The sequence below is a fragment of the Microplitis mediator genome, chromosome 7, assembly GCF_029852145.1.
Source record: "Microplitis mediator isolate UGA2020A chromosome 7, iyMicMedi2.1, whole genome shotgun sequence".
In the NCBI taxonomy this organism is placed as follows: Eukaryota; Metazoa; Arthropoda; class Insecta; order Hymenoptera; family Braconidae; genus Microplitis; species Microplitis mediator.
In genome coordinates this window covers 21,641,035-21,656,969 of record NC_079975.1, presented here as the reverse complement: position 1 = coordinate 21,656,969, position 15,935 = coordinate 21,641,035, and the positions used below count along the sequence as shown (strand labels likewise).

Genomic DNA, 15,935 nt, shown 5'->3' with positions numbered 1-15,935 from the left:
TTAAGTTTTATTGTTGACTCGGGGAGTGATCAAGTACTAGTTTCCTGATCGGGTACTAGGTCTTTTACCTTAAATTTCATAAATTTTAAATGTCTAAGTTACAATTTTCAAAGTTCAAATATCAATTTTCCTGCATATTTATATGGTTCATTTTTTTTCCGTGCGAAGTTTTAGAAAAAATCACTCCGCATTCGAAGTAAATACGGAGTTTGTTTCTCCAGTGGAGTTATTTGAATTTTTTTAAAATCCGCATCCACTCTGGTTCGGTGTTTTACCATTAAAATAAACTCTCCTTTGAAGTAAATTTAATTCCCAGACAATTAAATAAATACGCAGTCATTCGCTTCCCATTCGCTCCCGATTTAATCCGCGTTCACTCCGCAAATTTTTTACAGTATACTGTATACTTTTCTTAAACATTTCCTTAAGTTCGATCACATCATTGTTTTTTTTTTCTCACTATAAACTTTGTTTTCAAAAATTAAAATGTTTACAAACATGAATTGCAAAAGTTTTAAATAAATTTATAGAGAATATAAATTAATAAGTTAAAGTATAGATAGATGTATATGTAGATGTATATAAGTAAGAAGAAAACAAATTGATAAATTTAAAGATTACATAGATTTAAAAGTTATAAATGGATAGACGTTATTGATAAAATGTCTCATTGAAAAAGTTAAATATAAAGTTTTAACTCACTTATACATTTTAAAATAGAATAAAAGTTTGTCGGCTATTTGTTAAAATTTTTTTTTTAAAAGTTAGATGAAAGTGATAGGTTCAGATGTATCACTAGATATAAAATAAGTGACACATTCTTGAATGATTAGTTTACAATGCACCTGCTACTCTGTACACTTAAACTTAAGTCTCTCGTCTCACTCGCTGGCAATTGAGTTTTCCCCGAGTTAAACCAACTCAAATTAAACTTTTGATAATAATAATAATTCAAACTTCAAATTAGAGATTCTTAAAATATTTCAAGATTTTAGTTACTCGGTTAATTACACTTACACTTAATTACACTCTGTAATTGATAACTGAAACGAGTCACGTGTAAGTTAATTACTTAAATTATTTATTTGTCACAAAATCTATCCAATATCAAATTTAGTTTTTTTTTTTTATTTTAAATTACAACTTTTTTTATCCTGTCTCGTGTTAATCAAATTATTTTTTAAAATATTATTTATGATTATGAAAAATTATATGATGGCCTAATTTAAACACGACGGAATATAATATCTGTATTAATTATTCATTTAAAAGAACCCGTGTGTTTATTTATATCCAAGGGTAGATTCTGACCTATTATTCATTTCGTAACTATAATTTTAATTAATAATAATTACTTTTAACATGCACTGCAAAAAGTCGGGAGTTAAGTCAGAGTGAATATGGATTTTATTCAAATCCGAATTCACTCCGCATCCGGAGTGAATACGAATTTTTTTTTCAACGGAGTGATTTCGGAGTCATGAAGATTTTAATTTAATGCGGATTCATTCTGGTTCGAAGTTTTAACATTAAAATAAATTTTCTTTTCAAGTGAATTTAACTTTGAGGGATTTAATTCATTGTGAAAATTTTTTTACAATTTACATGAAAAAAAACAAAATTCGTAGACAGAAAAATTTTTTGGTGTGAAAATAGTCCTCAAAAATTTTACACGGCCAACTTGGTGTGAATTTTTTACAGTGTAATTTGTTTCTAAAAATGAGTCAGTGAAATTCATTTCGAATTAGTGAATATTCTCTGGGAATCAGCTATAAGTAGGGAAGGGAGGGGCAAAATGGGGTATTTAAGGAAATACAAAATTTTGGATGACCCAATTACGCTAAATATTTGTTCTTAGTGATATTTAAAGTAAATAGAAAAAATTTTCAGTTGAGATTAAAAAAAAAAATTTCATTTTTGTGGGCAAAGGGTACCCTCTAAAAAAGGTGAAAAAAAAAATTTCTGGATATTAAATAAGTTTGATTAAATTAAATTTTTTTTTAAAGTAATTTATATACAAAAAAATTACATTCTATACAATTATTGAATGCAACAGATTGAAAAAAAATTTTTAATAGTTTTTATCATAAAACAAGTCATTAATATTTTTCGACTGACAATCTCTCTAAACATGAATAAGTGAAATAAGTGAATATTCACTAATTCTGAGTGCCAACCGAACCACTTTTTGAAATTAGTGGTCCGGTTTGTACTTGGAATTAGTGAATATTCACTTATTTTAACTAATTCATATTTAGAGATATCGATTTTTGAAAAAGTTTAACAAAACAAAAAACCAAAATAATGGTGAATTATATTTACAAAAGTGATTTTGGGATGTTTAAAAAACATTTAAACAATAAAATTTTTGGGGTACCCCGTTTTGCCCCCCTTCCTCTATACCACTGGTTGAATTAGTGGTATACTTAACTTATAGCTGTAGAAATAGTGACTATCCACTGATTCGCAGTGAAATTCACAAATTAATTTTCAAAGAGTAGAAAAAATAAAAAAATACCGGAGGATTAATAATTATAATAAATTTATAAAAATATCAGTAGGCATTGTAATGGAAAAAACATAATTTATTGCTCAAGTTTATTAATAAATTTCCATAAAATAAAATGTAACGCACAGTATTGTAGGTGTATGTAATATATAATAACTAATAATGTCGAAAATTACAATTGCATAGATGACAAATGGTATTTAATTATTAATTGTCGAATGTCGTTCATTGGTTCATAATATTTAGTCATACATGTACATATCTCTATATACATACATGTATAATACTTACTATTGCCATTAAATATATATTTACATTTCATAATATCAATTGGTTCGTCGTTATTTGATAAAATTAATACTAATTATAGTAATCCATTAATTGTGAACATTTTAATGAAATAGTATTATAGAATTATCATTTTTCTTTAACAATTTTCCTCTACATTATTAATTAAGGCAGTCTGAATGATAATTACAGTATTAATTACCACTCAACACGTAACTATGGATATAATTTTTATTATGAATTTAACATTATTTAATTAATTAATTAAATATATATTTCTTATATATATATACCTATATATATATGTAATAAAAAGAGATCCGAAAATTTTTTGCCAATGATCTTAGAGCAAGATCATCATTAATTTATTATTTTTCTCACTTTGTTCGTTTATTTATTTATTTTAAATACATTAATTTATATTTTAATTATCTTAGGAACAGAGTGAGGCTTATTGTATTATTTATATATATATAATTTATATATTTATGTATATTAGGATGGTCGTTAAAAATTAAATTTTCTCAGGCGCCCTATAAAAAGCTTCTTTTTAGTGAAAAAATACGTGGGGAATTTGGTTTTTTCTTTTTAAGTAAAAAAAACACGTGCCGAGTGACGATTTAAGTTCATTTTTCGAGACAATCGCGGTTTTTGTTAAATATCTCATGAAATATGCAGATTAAAGGAAAAAATTGCAGGAACAATTTTGAAGGAAATTAAATTCTTGACAAAAAAGGTCAGGTTCATTTTTTTTATAAAATGTGTATTTATGAAGATATTTTAAAAAAACTTTTTTAGATCTTATCAATTGGGCATTTTAAGGATAACAAATGTTAAAAATAACGATTTTTTTTAAATATAGACAACTTCGTAACTCGTAACATATAAATTATTGATGCTTGTTACAGTTTCTATGTACTTAGAAAAATGTTATTTTCAAAATTTGTAATCCTTAAAACGCTCAATTCATTGAATCTAAAAAAAGTTTTTTAAAAATATCTTCAGAAATACACGTTGTATAAAAAAAATGAACATGACCTTTTTTGTCAAGAATTTAATTTCCTACAAAATTGTTCCTATGATTTTTGCCTTTAATCTGCATATTTTATGAGATATTTAAAAAAAAACGCGATCGTATCGAAAAATGAACTTTGATCGTCCTGAGGCACGTGTTCTTTTTACTTAAAACGAAAAAACCAAATTCCCCAGGTATTTTTTCACTCAAAAGAAGCTTTTTATGGGGCGCCTGAGAAAATTTAATTTTTTAACGACCACCTTAATATATTTATATATAATTTTAGTCAATAACATTAATCATTATCTGAATTGTATTATCACTGAATTGTGCAGGTTTTGCCTGGTTCGGAAGATCGAAGGGTGATTCTTGAACCCGGTGCGATATTCTCGTTTCCGGCGGCAAGGGAACACGTCTTGGTCCTCATTATCATCAAATCTGTTCTAATACTTGGACGTCGTACATTTGGTGCAACAACTCCGCAAGCGTCACTCAATCGACGTTTTATACTGAGTGTTGCTTTATGCTTTGGCTTTTTTTTTTAACAACATAAAAAATAAACAATAAACAATAATCAATACAATATATAGGTTTATTTATATCTTTTTATCAATATTTAGAGCGCATGCAGCATCAAAACGACTATAAGCCTCTTTCTGTATAAGTACTAAATATTATATACATGTTAGAAAATAAGACGTTTTTTGACAAATAAATTTTTTTGTAAATTTTAAGGATCTCTAAAAATACTGGGGGGTAAGTCGGTCATCTCGAGTAGTGCGACCATTTTATAATTTTGAACAAAAAACATTTTTCTCGTGGTTACGAAAATGGAAATTAGTAAAATTTTAGTGCTCGGATAAAAAATAAAAAAATATTTTGGGTCTGTGTTTAAATTAAAAACAATTGTGTTGAATAAATTAAATATTAATATTCAAGTCGCATAATATTTCTATAATAAATTAAATGAAAGAAATAAAAAAATTTTTTTTCAAAGTACATTTTACCCTCAAGTTTTTTTTCCGGTTAGTTATCAAATAACTTTGACAATAAACACGAAAAAATTTTCTTGTCAAAATTTCGAAATGGTCGTCGTGTTTTGAGTGAACAACTCACCCCATTTTTTTTCTAGGCTCGATAAAAATTTACAAAAAAAAAATTTTGTTGTTAAAAAGCGGTGTCTTATTTTGCTTCACACTTTTCTACAGTATGAAGACTGAATAATATACTTTAAATCCCGGGACATCAATTATTGTTTTTTAAATTAAGATTGTGTGCAATCGTTTTTTCACTAATGGATAACGGGTAATTTAAAAATTTAATAACGTGAAATTAATTTTAAAAGTTGAAAATGGACAGATGGAAAAGATATAAATTTTAATTATAACTACAGTTAAACGAACGGAATATGAAGCAAGCGAATAAATATAGAATTTATCGTTATATGTATGGTAAATAATCTAAACTCTGAGCAGATCGTAATTAAAGTAGAGTTATTTACCTGAGAGGGTGGCAACATTGTGGGTGAGCCAAAGGTCAATGGAACTTTTCTGTGATGATTTGGAGCCATTTCTAGAGGCAATCCGGCCACAACGAAAAGTTGGTAGAAAAGCTCGTCAACGTGATAATTGCGCTTAGCTGACACTTCAACAAACACACAACATTCATCTTGGCTCACGCAATATTGCTCTGCTTCTTCTACACTTACAACCCTTATAATAATAAAATAAATTATTACTACTATTATTATTAGTGCTTACTGACTTACTGACTTACACTGCAAAAGTTTTCGGAGCGAACCCGGATTTTTTATTCATTTAATCCCCTCAGAAAAGTTTACTCTCACGGGGCGTTTTATTTGTATTATTCATAAAAAAACTTGCGCGGAGTGAAAATTACGAGTAGTAAAAATTATTAATTATTTATTTGTGATTTTGCATAGAAAATTGTCTGCTTTAAATACATATATTTATTTCAACATTTAAACTCCATAGTCAGAAGGGATATGGAGTAAAATAAATCTACATTTATTTTGCTGACAAAGATTCTCTATTTACTCCGTACGCGATTTTTTTTTTTACAATCCGGGACTCCGAGTGATGGAGTGAATTCAGATTAAAAATTCACAGCCGATTTTTTACAGTGAACTTGATTTTATGGAGAAAAAATTTATGGAACGGTTCCAGTTTTTAAAAAAGGGGGGGGGGAAGCAAAACGGGGTAGTTGACATATTAAGCTTTCAAGGACTCAAATACGCAAAAATTTTTTTTTTTAATGATATTCAAAGTAAATAGAAAATTTTTAATTTTTTCGGGCAAAATTTTCTAAAATTTTGGGAGTACCTCGTTTTGCGTAAAAATGTATTTTAGACGTAGTTGACGTACGAAAACGTAAATAAGATATACGTAATCGTAGATACAACCTTTCGAAACTTGCAATAAAAAATTAAACTTTATGGGAAACATTTAATCGTCAAAAAAAAAACATGCCTAGCAGCCAAAAGACGGGAAATAAAAATTGTTAGCAGCTTTTGAAAAATATTTTGGGCCTTGTAGGAGATAAATCTACTTATGGCTCGTGAGTTAGTTTATAGAGTATAGAGTCAAGAGTTATCTCTTGCAAGGCTCCAAAATAATTTTCAAAAGCTGCTGAAAATTTTTATATCTTGTTTCCCAACTTCTGAGTAGTCTGTAAGACCCAATTGAGCATAAGAAATTAGCCATCAGTGAGTACTGTCTCACAAGGCCCAAAATATACCACAGCTGTTGAGAATTTTTATTTTTGATCTTCTAGCTACTAGGTAGTCTGTAGGACCCAAAAGAGAAAATTTCTATTTCTCGTCTTCTGACTGCTAGACATGTTTTTTTTTGCAAGTTTTGAAAAGTTGTATATCTACTGTCAACTACGTTAGAATACGTTTTTACGTCTTCAAAGGTTGAATTTACGTTTTCAACGTATAGTTAGTACGTTCATTCTACGATTTAAATTTCGACTCGGGTATTCGATAATTTTTTTCTCCATATAAAATTGAAAATAACATAAAATATATATTTATAAACATACTTAACATCATAATCACATTTATTTCCCGCCATGACCATGGGTACTTTTAAATTATGATGGCTTTTACTCCTTCCTTTAACACTTTGTGTGGCAGTTATTTTAGTTTCCAATATTGCCTCTCGTAATCTAATGGCTTCTTCAAAAGACTCGCGGCTGTCCATACTAAACACGAGTACAAATAAGTCACCTGTTAACAAATTTATTTACTTTTATTCAAATATTTTTTATTTTATTATACACTTTCCTTAATCTAAATATTCATCCTATTTCTTTCTTAAGACTAATTATATATATTAAAATTTATAAAAAAAAAATAAATAAATTACGTGTACGTGACCATTATGTGACTCCATATATATGAAACGAGCTCTTATTCCATATATTTTTTTCTCAACATACGTGTGTATAATTAACACGCAACTTATTAAAACATATTTTTTATCAAACATATTTTATAATTACTCAAAACTTTAGATTCATATTTAAGTTAAATTTATTTTATATATTTTTTATATTTACACTCTGATTAATTTATATTTTATATATGACATGTAATAATATACATGTCAAAATAATATTACGGATGTGAATAAGAGGTAATAGAAAATAAAACTTGTGCGTGACTTTGATTGGCGTAAATTTATCCAGCAAATTATTATTATTATTATTTTTTTTTTATCGGAAAAAAATCTATATGATCCCTATTAAAAAGTATTCATATCGCCGGTGACAAACGATAAGCGAATGGAAAACTCCTGCTCGTATAGTAAATTTTCGTTATATATACAGAGTAATTTAACACGCTATCGTGTATATTATAAAAATACAGTAACATGTCAAGTTAATATATGCGTCCCCATGATGAGTAATTATTTTGAAAATATATACCGACACAAATAAACTAAAATAATTATGATTAAAATATACAAGGGACTAATGACAAAATAATCAGAAAAAAATATGATTTCAAACAACGATAATGTCATATTTTTTTTTGCAATCTTTTATATAATTAACCCTCAATAAGAAAACTGGGTCATCAAAGTGACTAATTGATCGTACATATAAATATATATTTTTAAAGAATTTTTTTTTTGGTTATTCAGTCAAAAGTTATGAATTTTAAAATGTTATCATTTTTGTTTGGTTGCATTTGAATTATTTAGGGCAAAAAAAAAAAAAAGATTAATTTTTATAATTCAGTGAATCTTCAGAAGATGTTGAAAAAAATATTGCAACACTTTTTCGGATTATTCATTCATATACGACGTGAGAAAATGAAGGGTAGATATAAAAGACAGTTTTTTGGGGTTGCTAAAAAAAATATGCTCGCCGTTGGAGGGTTGATAGTTAAATTATCATTTTCCGTATATAAAAAATATACCGAGACTGATATAATTGAGAAAAATAGTAAAAATTGCAGTTTCAGGTGTAAAAATAGTGTTTCAAAACAAGTTTTGCTTTTTTACTACTGTTCTAAATAGTAATTTTTGAAAGAACTTTTTTTTAACTTCCCGCTGAGAAAATTGTAAATTTTCAAAAATTCGAGAAGTTATTGGTTTCGGTCAGATTTACGAAAATCGAATTTTCATCAGATGTCGACGTTTTGAGGTCCTAGGAAGCTATTCTGACTAATTTCACGATGATGTCCGAGTGTATGTATGTACGTATGTACGTATGTATGTATGTAAATACCTGTATCTTTTGAACGGATGAACCGATTTTGAAATTTAAGGTGTCATTCGTCGCGGCTTGTCAATATCTAAAAGCTGTGAAAAATTGAGCTTAATTGGTAGGGCTCGTTCAGAGATATTCCAAAAATAAAATTTTTTCAAGAATGTTTTTTTTGGATAACTTGTAATATGCTTGATGGATTGATTCCAAAATCGACTGGGTTCTAAAACTTTATAAGCCGCGTCGAATGTCACCTAACCCATTAAAATCGGTTCATTCGTTCAAGAAAAACCGTTGTCGAAAGAATTAAAAACAATTTTTTTTTGTTTTTTTGAAATTTCTCAAAAACGACTCGATACATCAATTTTAAAATTTGATCAGCTTTAGAACTTGATAAAACGCGTCGATTGCCACCTCAACCGTCTCAATCGGTTAGTTTGTTAGAAAGATATCGTTGATAAAGGAAATAGTAAAAAACTTTTTTTTGAAAACAACGGCCTACAAAAGTATTTTCGAGCTCAAGGAGCTCGAAAATAGCGGGAAGTTTTGAGGCTGGCCCGCAGGGTCAACCGATAGACCGATTTTTTTGTATGGAAATTATCAGTTATGAATTTCAAAGGATTCATTTATTTTAAATTCACAAATAAGTTTTTATAAATGAAGGTTAATTTTATTCAAACTATTTGTCTACAAAGAGAATTCTTTTGAAGATATATATGGTCATTACATAATATATATAGTGAAATCTTGGTTTTCTGTGTAAGATTCTGCGGTTACTGTGTATCTCTAGTATTCTCTCACCTTGCTTGAGGCTTTCAAATCTTACGTATTCTCGTAACTTGTACGTTTTATGAGCATTATATTGCCAAGTTTAAGACTGTAGATATAACTTGAAGGCATCCTTAGCATTAAATGTATACGTCTTTTATACTTTATAGTTAAATAACCGCAATAAAAAAAAAAAAAATTTTATTAATAATGACCAATAAAATCTATTTTTCTTTCTTTTCTTTTTTATTTATTTACACTGTAGAAAAATTGCGGGTCGAACCCGGATTAAATCCGGAGTGAAAAAAATTCAGATTACTCCGAAATGACTCCGCTGAGAAAAGGAACTCCTTATTTACTCCGTTTGCCATATTATTTTTCTAAAACTCCGAAACTCCGAGTGACGAAGTGAACCCGAGTCAAAAAACAAATTCGGATTGAAGTCTCAAAGTTCTCAATGAGGTTTTTGAGGATCAATTTAGAATTTTAAGATTGACAACAGTAGAGGAAGTTATCCTAGTTTAGTTCTCGAAGTAGTAGTTACGACCAATTTTACCACTTTGAGGACCGAATTGGAATAACATAATTTCGATTAGAGCCTCAAAATACTCAAAACGTACTCTCTTAAAATGAACCAGTGAAATTCCACTGATTCAACCAGTGAAGTTCACTGGTTGAACCAGTGAATTTCACTGGTTGAATCAGTGAACGTCGCGCTCACTGGTTTCAACCAGTGAACTAAAAATATGTAAGCGCGCGGGTACAGCAGCATTCTGTACATGAGTATATTTAAGTGTTTTATTATGTCAATAAATAAGTAATATTTATTGATTATCTTCATGTAATATTTTAACTAACTTTTATATAACAATAATAATTATATGACACAATTTTTACAGAGTTTAAAAATAAATAACTTTGGAGTAATTTCAATAGCTTGGAGCTAACCTCAAAAATGAATGACATAATTTTAAAATTGAACAATATAAAAAGCCCATTGAAAATGGAAACAAATTAAATATTTATAAATCCTAATAAATATTATTTATTTTACTACTAAATAATTTTTAATTAAATATAATTGTTATTAAGACTCTTTTTGTTTGACTTCACTTTGTTTATAAAGAAACGTTTATAATAAAATAAAATTAATCTAACCTATTGTGTTTATATTTATGTAGTACACCGGCGTATCACTGGTTTAACCAGTGAGCCAAGCGATCATCTTATTCCACTGGTTGAATCAGTGAATTTCACTGGTTCATTTTAAGAGAGTACAGGAATAATTTTATCCGCATTTGAAACTCAAAAGTCTCATTCGACGTATTCTCTCCCCTCCCTTTTCTATCTAAAATTTTTCAAAGTCCGAACTATAACTTTTCATTCGTTGAGGATTTTGAGGTCTTACTTATAATTCAAAACCGATAAATTATTCGCATTTAGATCTCATAGTTCTCATTGAGGATTTTGAGTACTAAAGTAGAGTTACTTTCCGAGCGGCAAATAAAACATCCAAGTAATTGAGGCTTTTGAGGACAAAACTAGAATTTGTTTTTTGACATGGGAAGTCAGATTTAAATAAAATCCGGAATCACTTCGAATTCATTCCCGATTTTTTACAGTGTAAATATTTTATAAAATAATAAATCGATTTTGAGTTCTTTTGGAAAATCTGTAAGCAAAAGTTTTATTTACGTGTCTAGTAAAAGATGTTAGTTGTATTTATACGTATTGTTAGTTTCTCGAAATATGTCAGGCATTGTGTCTGTTTTGCATCGAAGAAACTAAAAGCATTGTTTACGAATCGGGGTCAGCCGCATATGAATACGATATATCTACGGTAATAAGACTCAGGGTGTATTTAAAGATTTATTTAAATATCGTTGCTAAAAGGTCTATTGAGCAGTGTGAAATTAAATACTACTTAGAAGCACATTCATTTTTTTTTAAAAACTGTAGTTAGGGTAAATTAAGATGATGAGAACTATTTTTGTTTTTATTTTTTACCATCTCACAACTTGTTGAGTATCTCGAGCGAATGAAGATGAGATGGACTTTGTGAAAAATTAATAGAATGAAAATTAAATGAATTTTATCGTAGCAAGAGTCAACGACAAACTAAATTCGTGTGTATTGATTATACCAAGCGAACAAAGTTTAACCCTTTCCTGGGTGTTTTTACTCTCACTTCAACTTGTTGAGTATACTTATTTTTTGCTCGGTTTCTTCTCTTGAGCTCAAATCTGAGTGTACTATATTTTCTTAAAGCTTTTTCTCTGATTTCTGGATTGCTTTTAAAGAACTAGTCTATCTATACATGTTAAAATTAAATAACACTGGTGTAGGCGGTGTAATTTGGAGGTGTTAAATAGGTGTAAAACAAAATTCCACGTATAGAAATTAGAAAAAAAAAATGTATTAAATATAAAAATTTAATGAATATTCCCGAGTCAAAAATTAAATTTGATTCAGGCTCGCTTCACCTTATTTTCTTTTGAAGTTATCGATTTGCCGATGATTTTTTGATAAGATCTCGACTTTTTCGACTTAAATTAAATTTTTTTCAACTTTTTGAACTTTTTTCATCTTAGTTTCAACTTATTTATATTTTTTGATCTTAGTTTGAACTTATTCGACTTTACTTCCAGCACGATAGTCACTCACCTTACTTTTGACTTGCTGAATCAATTCGAAAAAAGTTATTTATTCGCCTTACTTTCGCCTGAATATATAACAATTATTTCACTGTAGTTTTGACTTTTTCGCCTTATAATTTAAGTCGAATAAGTCTAAATCAAATGAATTTCGACTTGATTTAAACTTTTCGCCTTATATTTTAAGTCGAATAAGTCAAAACCAAGTCAATTTCGATTTGATTTCAACTTTTTCGTCTTAAATCGTGACTAAGTGAGCCAGTTAAGTCTAAACCAAATCAAAAACTCAATGTATTTCATATCTCCGTAAAAAAAAAGTCGAGTTTATCTTATAAAAAACAGCTCCAAATTTCGACTTAGTAAACCAAGTCTAAATCAAGTTTTATTTTTGACTCGGCTTATCTAGAGGAAATTTCAATTTTGCTATGTATTTATTTAAGTAATTATTTATGTTATACGCAATTTATTTAAAAATTACACAATTTTACGCCCATCACCATTTCAATCACCAATAACTTAATTAATTAATAACTGTAGTGATCGAGTAAGTAAAAATATTCACAAAGTTAAATATTTTCAACACCGAAAAATATTTTAACACCGGGAAATTTTTTTAACAGCGATAAAGAATGTTTACACCTTCAGCGGTGTTACTTTAACACCGCTTTAAGTGTGGAAATTTAAGACCGAAAATTTTAACACCTACACCGCCTGGAGTTACCCCAGTTTTTTTTTACTTTGTAGCATATGGATTACGGTTTTATTGTTAAGAAACATGAATACGGAGGTCAAGATTTCGCTTATACTGATTTTCCTATTCTTCGAAGAGATCACTTACCAGTGAGGAAGGAGAGTCTTCTCATAGCAGGAAAAGGATGATTGCCACTGGTATCCAGTAGATCTAGCTGATGCACTTCACCTCGAATTCTGTATAATTTTCTATGAAAATCCTCAATCGTTGGGGTGTAGCTTTCCTCAAATTTATTTGATAGAAATCTGTGAAAATAATGTGACGATAAATGATAATAATTTTCTTTTTCCTGATATAAAAAAATTATAATCGTCTCACGTACGTGAGAGTGAATATAATTTAGGGAATTAATAAAAAAAAAAAAAGTACTTGGTCATGATGTCAGGGTGAGTTGGTAAGTTCATTGGGGATTACTTTGCTGGGAAACAGTTTTCACGACGAGAGGCCACGAAAATCTAGAACGAGTCAGGTGGGTTGTGAAATCCCTCTGCTCTCATCTAACGATATCTCTGCTCGCACTCTTTTATTCTACAGCATCCTTACTTTTTTATTTCTTTTATATTCACGGAAACTATGCTCCGTCTGTGAGATAAAACTCTTTATTTTTTTTTTTATTATTTTTCACACCACTTTTCACTCTATCCGATTTTCGGAGCGATTGAAAGAAAAATATTATATATACATATATATCAGGGTGACCCAAAAAAACCGACTATTTTTTTTTTCGAGTCTCTTCTGAGAATTTTTTGGCTTACGATGTTTTAAGAAGCCTCTCCAAAAATCAGCTCGATAAAAAATTTTCAGGAGGTCACTCACGAATTTTGAAAATATCAAAAATGATTGAAATTCGGATTTTTTATTTCTAAATTTTTTCTTTCTCGTGGCAGCAATAGTTTATACTTGTAAAATCATGACTATGCTTAAAATTTCAGCCCAAAATTTAAATAATTAAACGGTGCTCAAGAATTTTGAATATTAACTGATAATATATAACTAATACTTTAAATTAGTTTTTATATTTTTTTATAACTCAATTATTGTCATTTTACTAAAATATAACTTTTGCATAACCAAAAATATACATGACAGTCTTAAACAATAAAATTTGGTAAGTTTTGAATAAGCGAAAAAACCTAAAAATTGAATTAAAAAATAAAAAAGTATGTAAATAACTTATTATTTCTATTTCTCGGGCTGTATTTTCATTCATTGTTATGCAAATTGATGGTGAAAAAATCGAGAAGCTTTATTATTAATATTCAAGGGTCGCTCGAAAACGTCCAATAGACAGCACTCGGAAACATTCAAAATTCTTGAGCGAGGTTCAAATATTTAAATTTTGGGCTTAAATTTTCAGCGTAGTCATGATTTCACAAATATAAACTATTGCTGCCACGAAGAAGAAAAAAATTCGAATTCCGATCATTTTTGATAGTTTCGAAATTCGTGAGCGACCTCTTGAAAATTTTTTATCGAGCTGATTTTGGTGAGGCTTCTTAAAACATCATAAGCCAACAAATTTTCATAAGAGACTCAAAAAAAAAAATAGTCGGTTTTTTTTGGGTCATCCTAATATATATGATGAATTAGATAAATGAGATATCTGCAGTATTTTAAAAATTTTATTTTTTAAAAATTTAACGAACTTTTCAATGGACGAAGAGCAAAATAGGTCCCTATAAAATTTTAATAAAAAATCGAATTTTAAATGGTAAAATCGGCTTTTAAAGTTTTTCAATTTTAAATGAACTTACAAAATCCAGTTTATAATAATTTAATTTAAACTGATGCTAAAATCAGAAGTTAAAAATAATTTTATCGGTGATGACTAATTTTTTTATAGAAAATTAATTTACCTCAATTTTAATGCAAATTACAAAAATCGGGACGAAATCGAATTTCCAAAGATTTTTTTTATTTATTTTGTGATCAAGAATTTTTAAAAATAAAAAAATTTTTATCTTGTCCAGGAAAAAGTAATTTTTTTGTAAACGTATTCCTTTGTTCCGGTGATCTATTTTTGCCCATATCATTTTTCAATGAATGTTATATTAATATACAACTATCTGATTGCTAAAAATAGTATGAATATCAAAGAAAAATATGCATGAATTTTTTTTTTTTGCTTATTTTACTTTCCATGCCCGTATTCGACATGAATAATTGACGCGATAATAAAAAAATTTAGTTAATTAAAATGTTCGTTATGATTTATTGACTATAAAAATTAAAAATTCCAACAGTTATATCCCTTGTGTTAACTCATGCGTATAAAATTCAACAAGCTGTGAATCCACGATGAAAATTCCAAATCGTATGAACGGAAGTTTACGAATGAGTTGAATGATGCATACCAGTGAGTAGGCGATAACGATACATTTGGACGAGTGGCCAAATGGTTAATCGAATTTTCCCGAAATACCATCAGCATTTGTTATAAAATTCACTTATTTTATATTTATATACAAATCATATCACAAGCTCGGGAGAATACTCTATCAAAATTCTATTCCTTTTGTTCTAATCTTCGGAAGCTAAATATGGTCGAGCTTGTGAATAAATAAATCACAATAGAAAAACTAGTTCGAGTCAATGAGCTTTTGAAGTTTTAACTCAGCGATTATTTATTGGATTTTATTTTTTAAAATCATTGTTTGAATTTTTTTCAGTAGATATCAGTAAATATCAATTTATATAGAGAGTGACGTACCGTGCTACAATAGCGGTTTTCCCGACGCGAGCACTACCGAGAGCAATGAGACGGTAGCAGTTGCGAGGTGGCGGTTTGCATGAATCCTCCTGGGAGGAAGTCGATGCTGGGCTTGGACTAACGGGTACCGGTAGGATTGCATCCTCCGGCCCTGATGGTCCCTCGAGATCCTGAGCACCCCTTCGACCTCGGACTTGTCGGGGTTCACTATCCTCGATCGTAGACCTATTTCCGCAGAGTCGCTGCACGCAACCAAACAATCGGCCGCACGCCTCCAGCTAAAAAAAAAAAAGAAAAAAAATTACATTTTTTTAAAAAATATTTTAATATATTCGAGGTTGTAGTTTCTATTTTTTTTCATTAACGAAAAATAATTGGAAAAATTTAAGTTATTAATTTATTAATTTTTATATAATTATCTATATTATTGAGAGAATAAGGAAAATTTGTTCCCACCATATCTATATGATAAAATTAGCTAATCTTACTGAAATTGGTGTCAT

At 28.7% G+C, this 15,935-nt stretch overlaps 1 protein-coding gene across 1 annotated transcript in view; it reads right to left on the bottom strand.

The window, feature by feature from the left end:
* Positions 1-15,935, bottom strand: part of LOC130671972 (dexamethasone-induced Ras-related protein 1) — a 17,999-nt gene extending 2,064 nt beyond the window's left edge. The window contains exons 1-6 of the mRNA XM_057476152.1: positions 15,921-15,935; positions 15,433-15,710; positions 12,810-12,967; positions 6,876-7,062; positions 5,314-5,524; positions 703-4,344 (exon numbers count right to left, since the gene is read on the bottom strand). Of these exons, the coding sequence (XP_057332135.1) occupies positions 4,132-4,344; positions 5,314-5,524; positions 6,876-7,062; positions 12,810-12,967; positions 15,433-15,710; positions 15,921-15,935 (1,062 nt within the window). The 3' untranslated portion in view covers positions 703-4,131. The remainder of the gene's footprint in view (positions 1-702; positions 4,345-5,313; positions 5,525-6,875; positions 7,063-12,809; positions 12,968-15,432; positions 15,711-15,920) is intronic.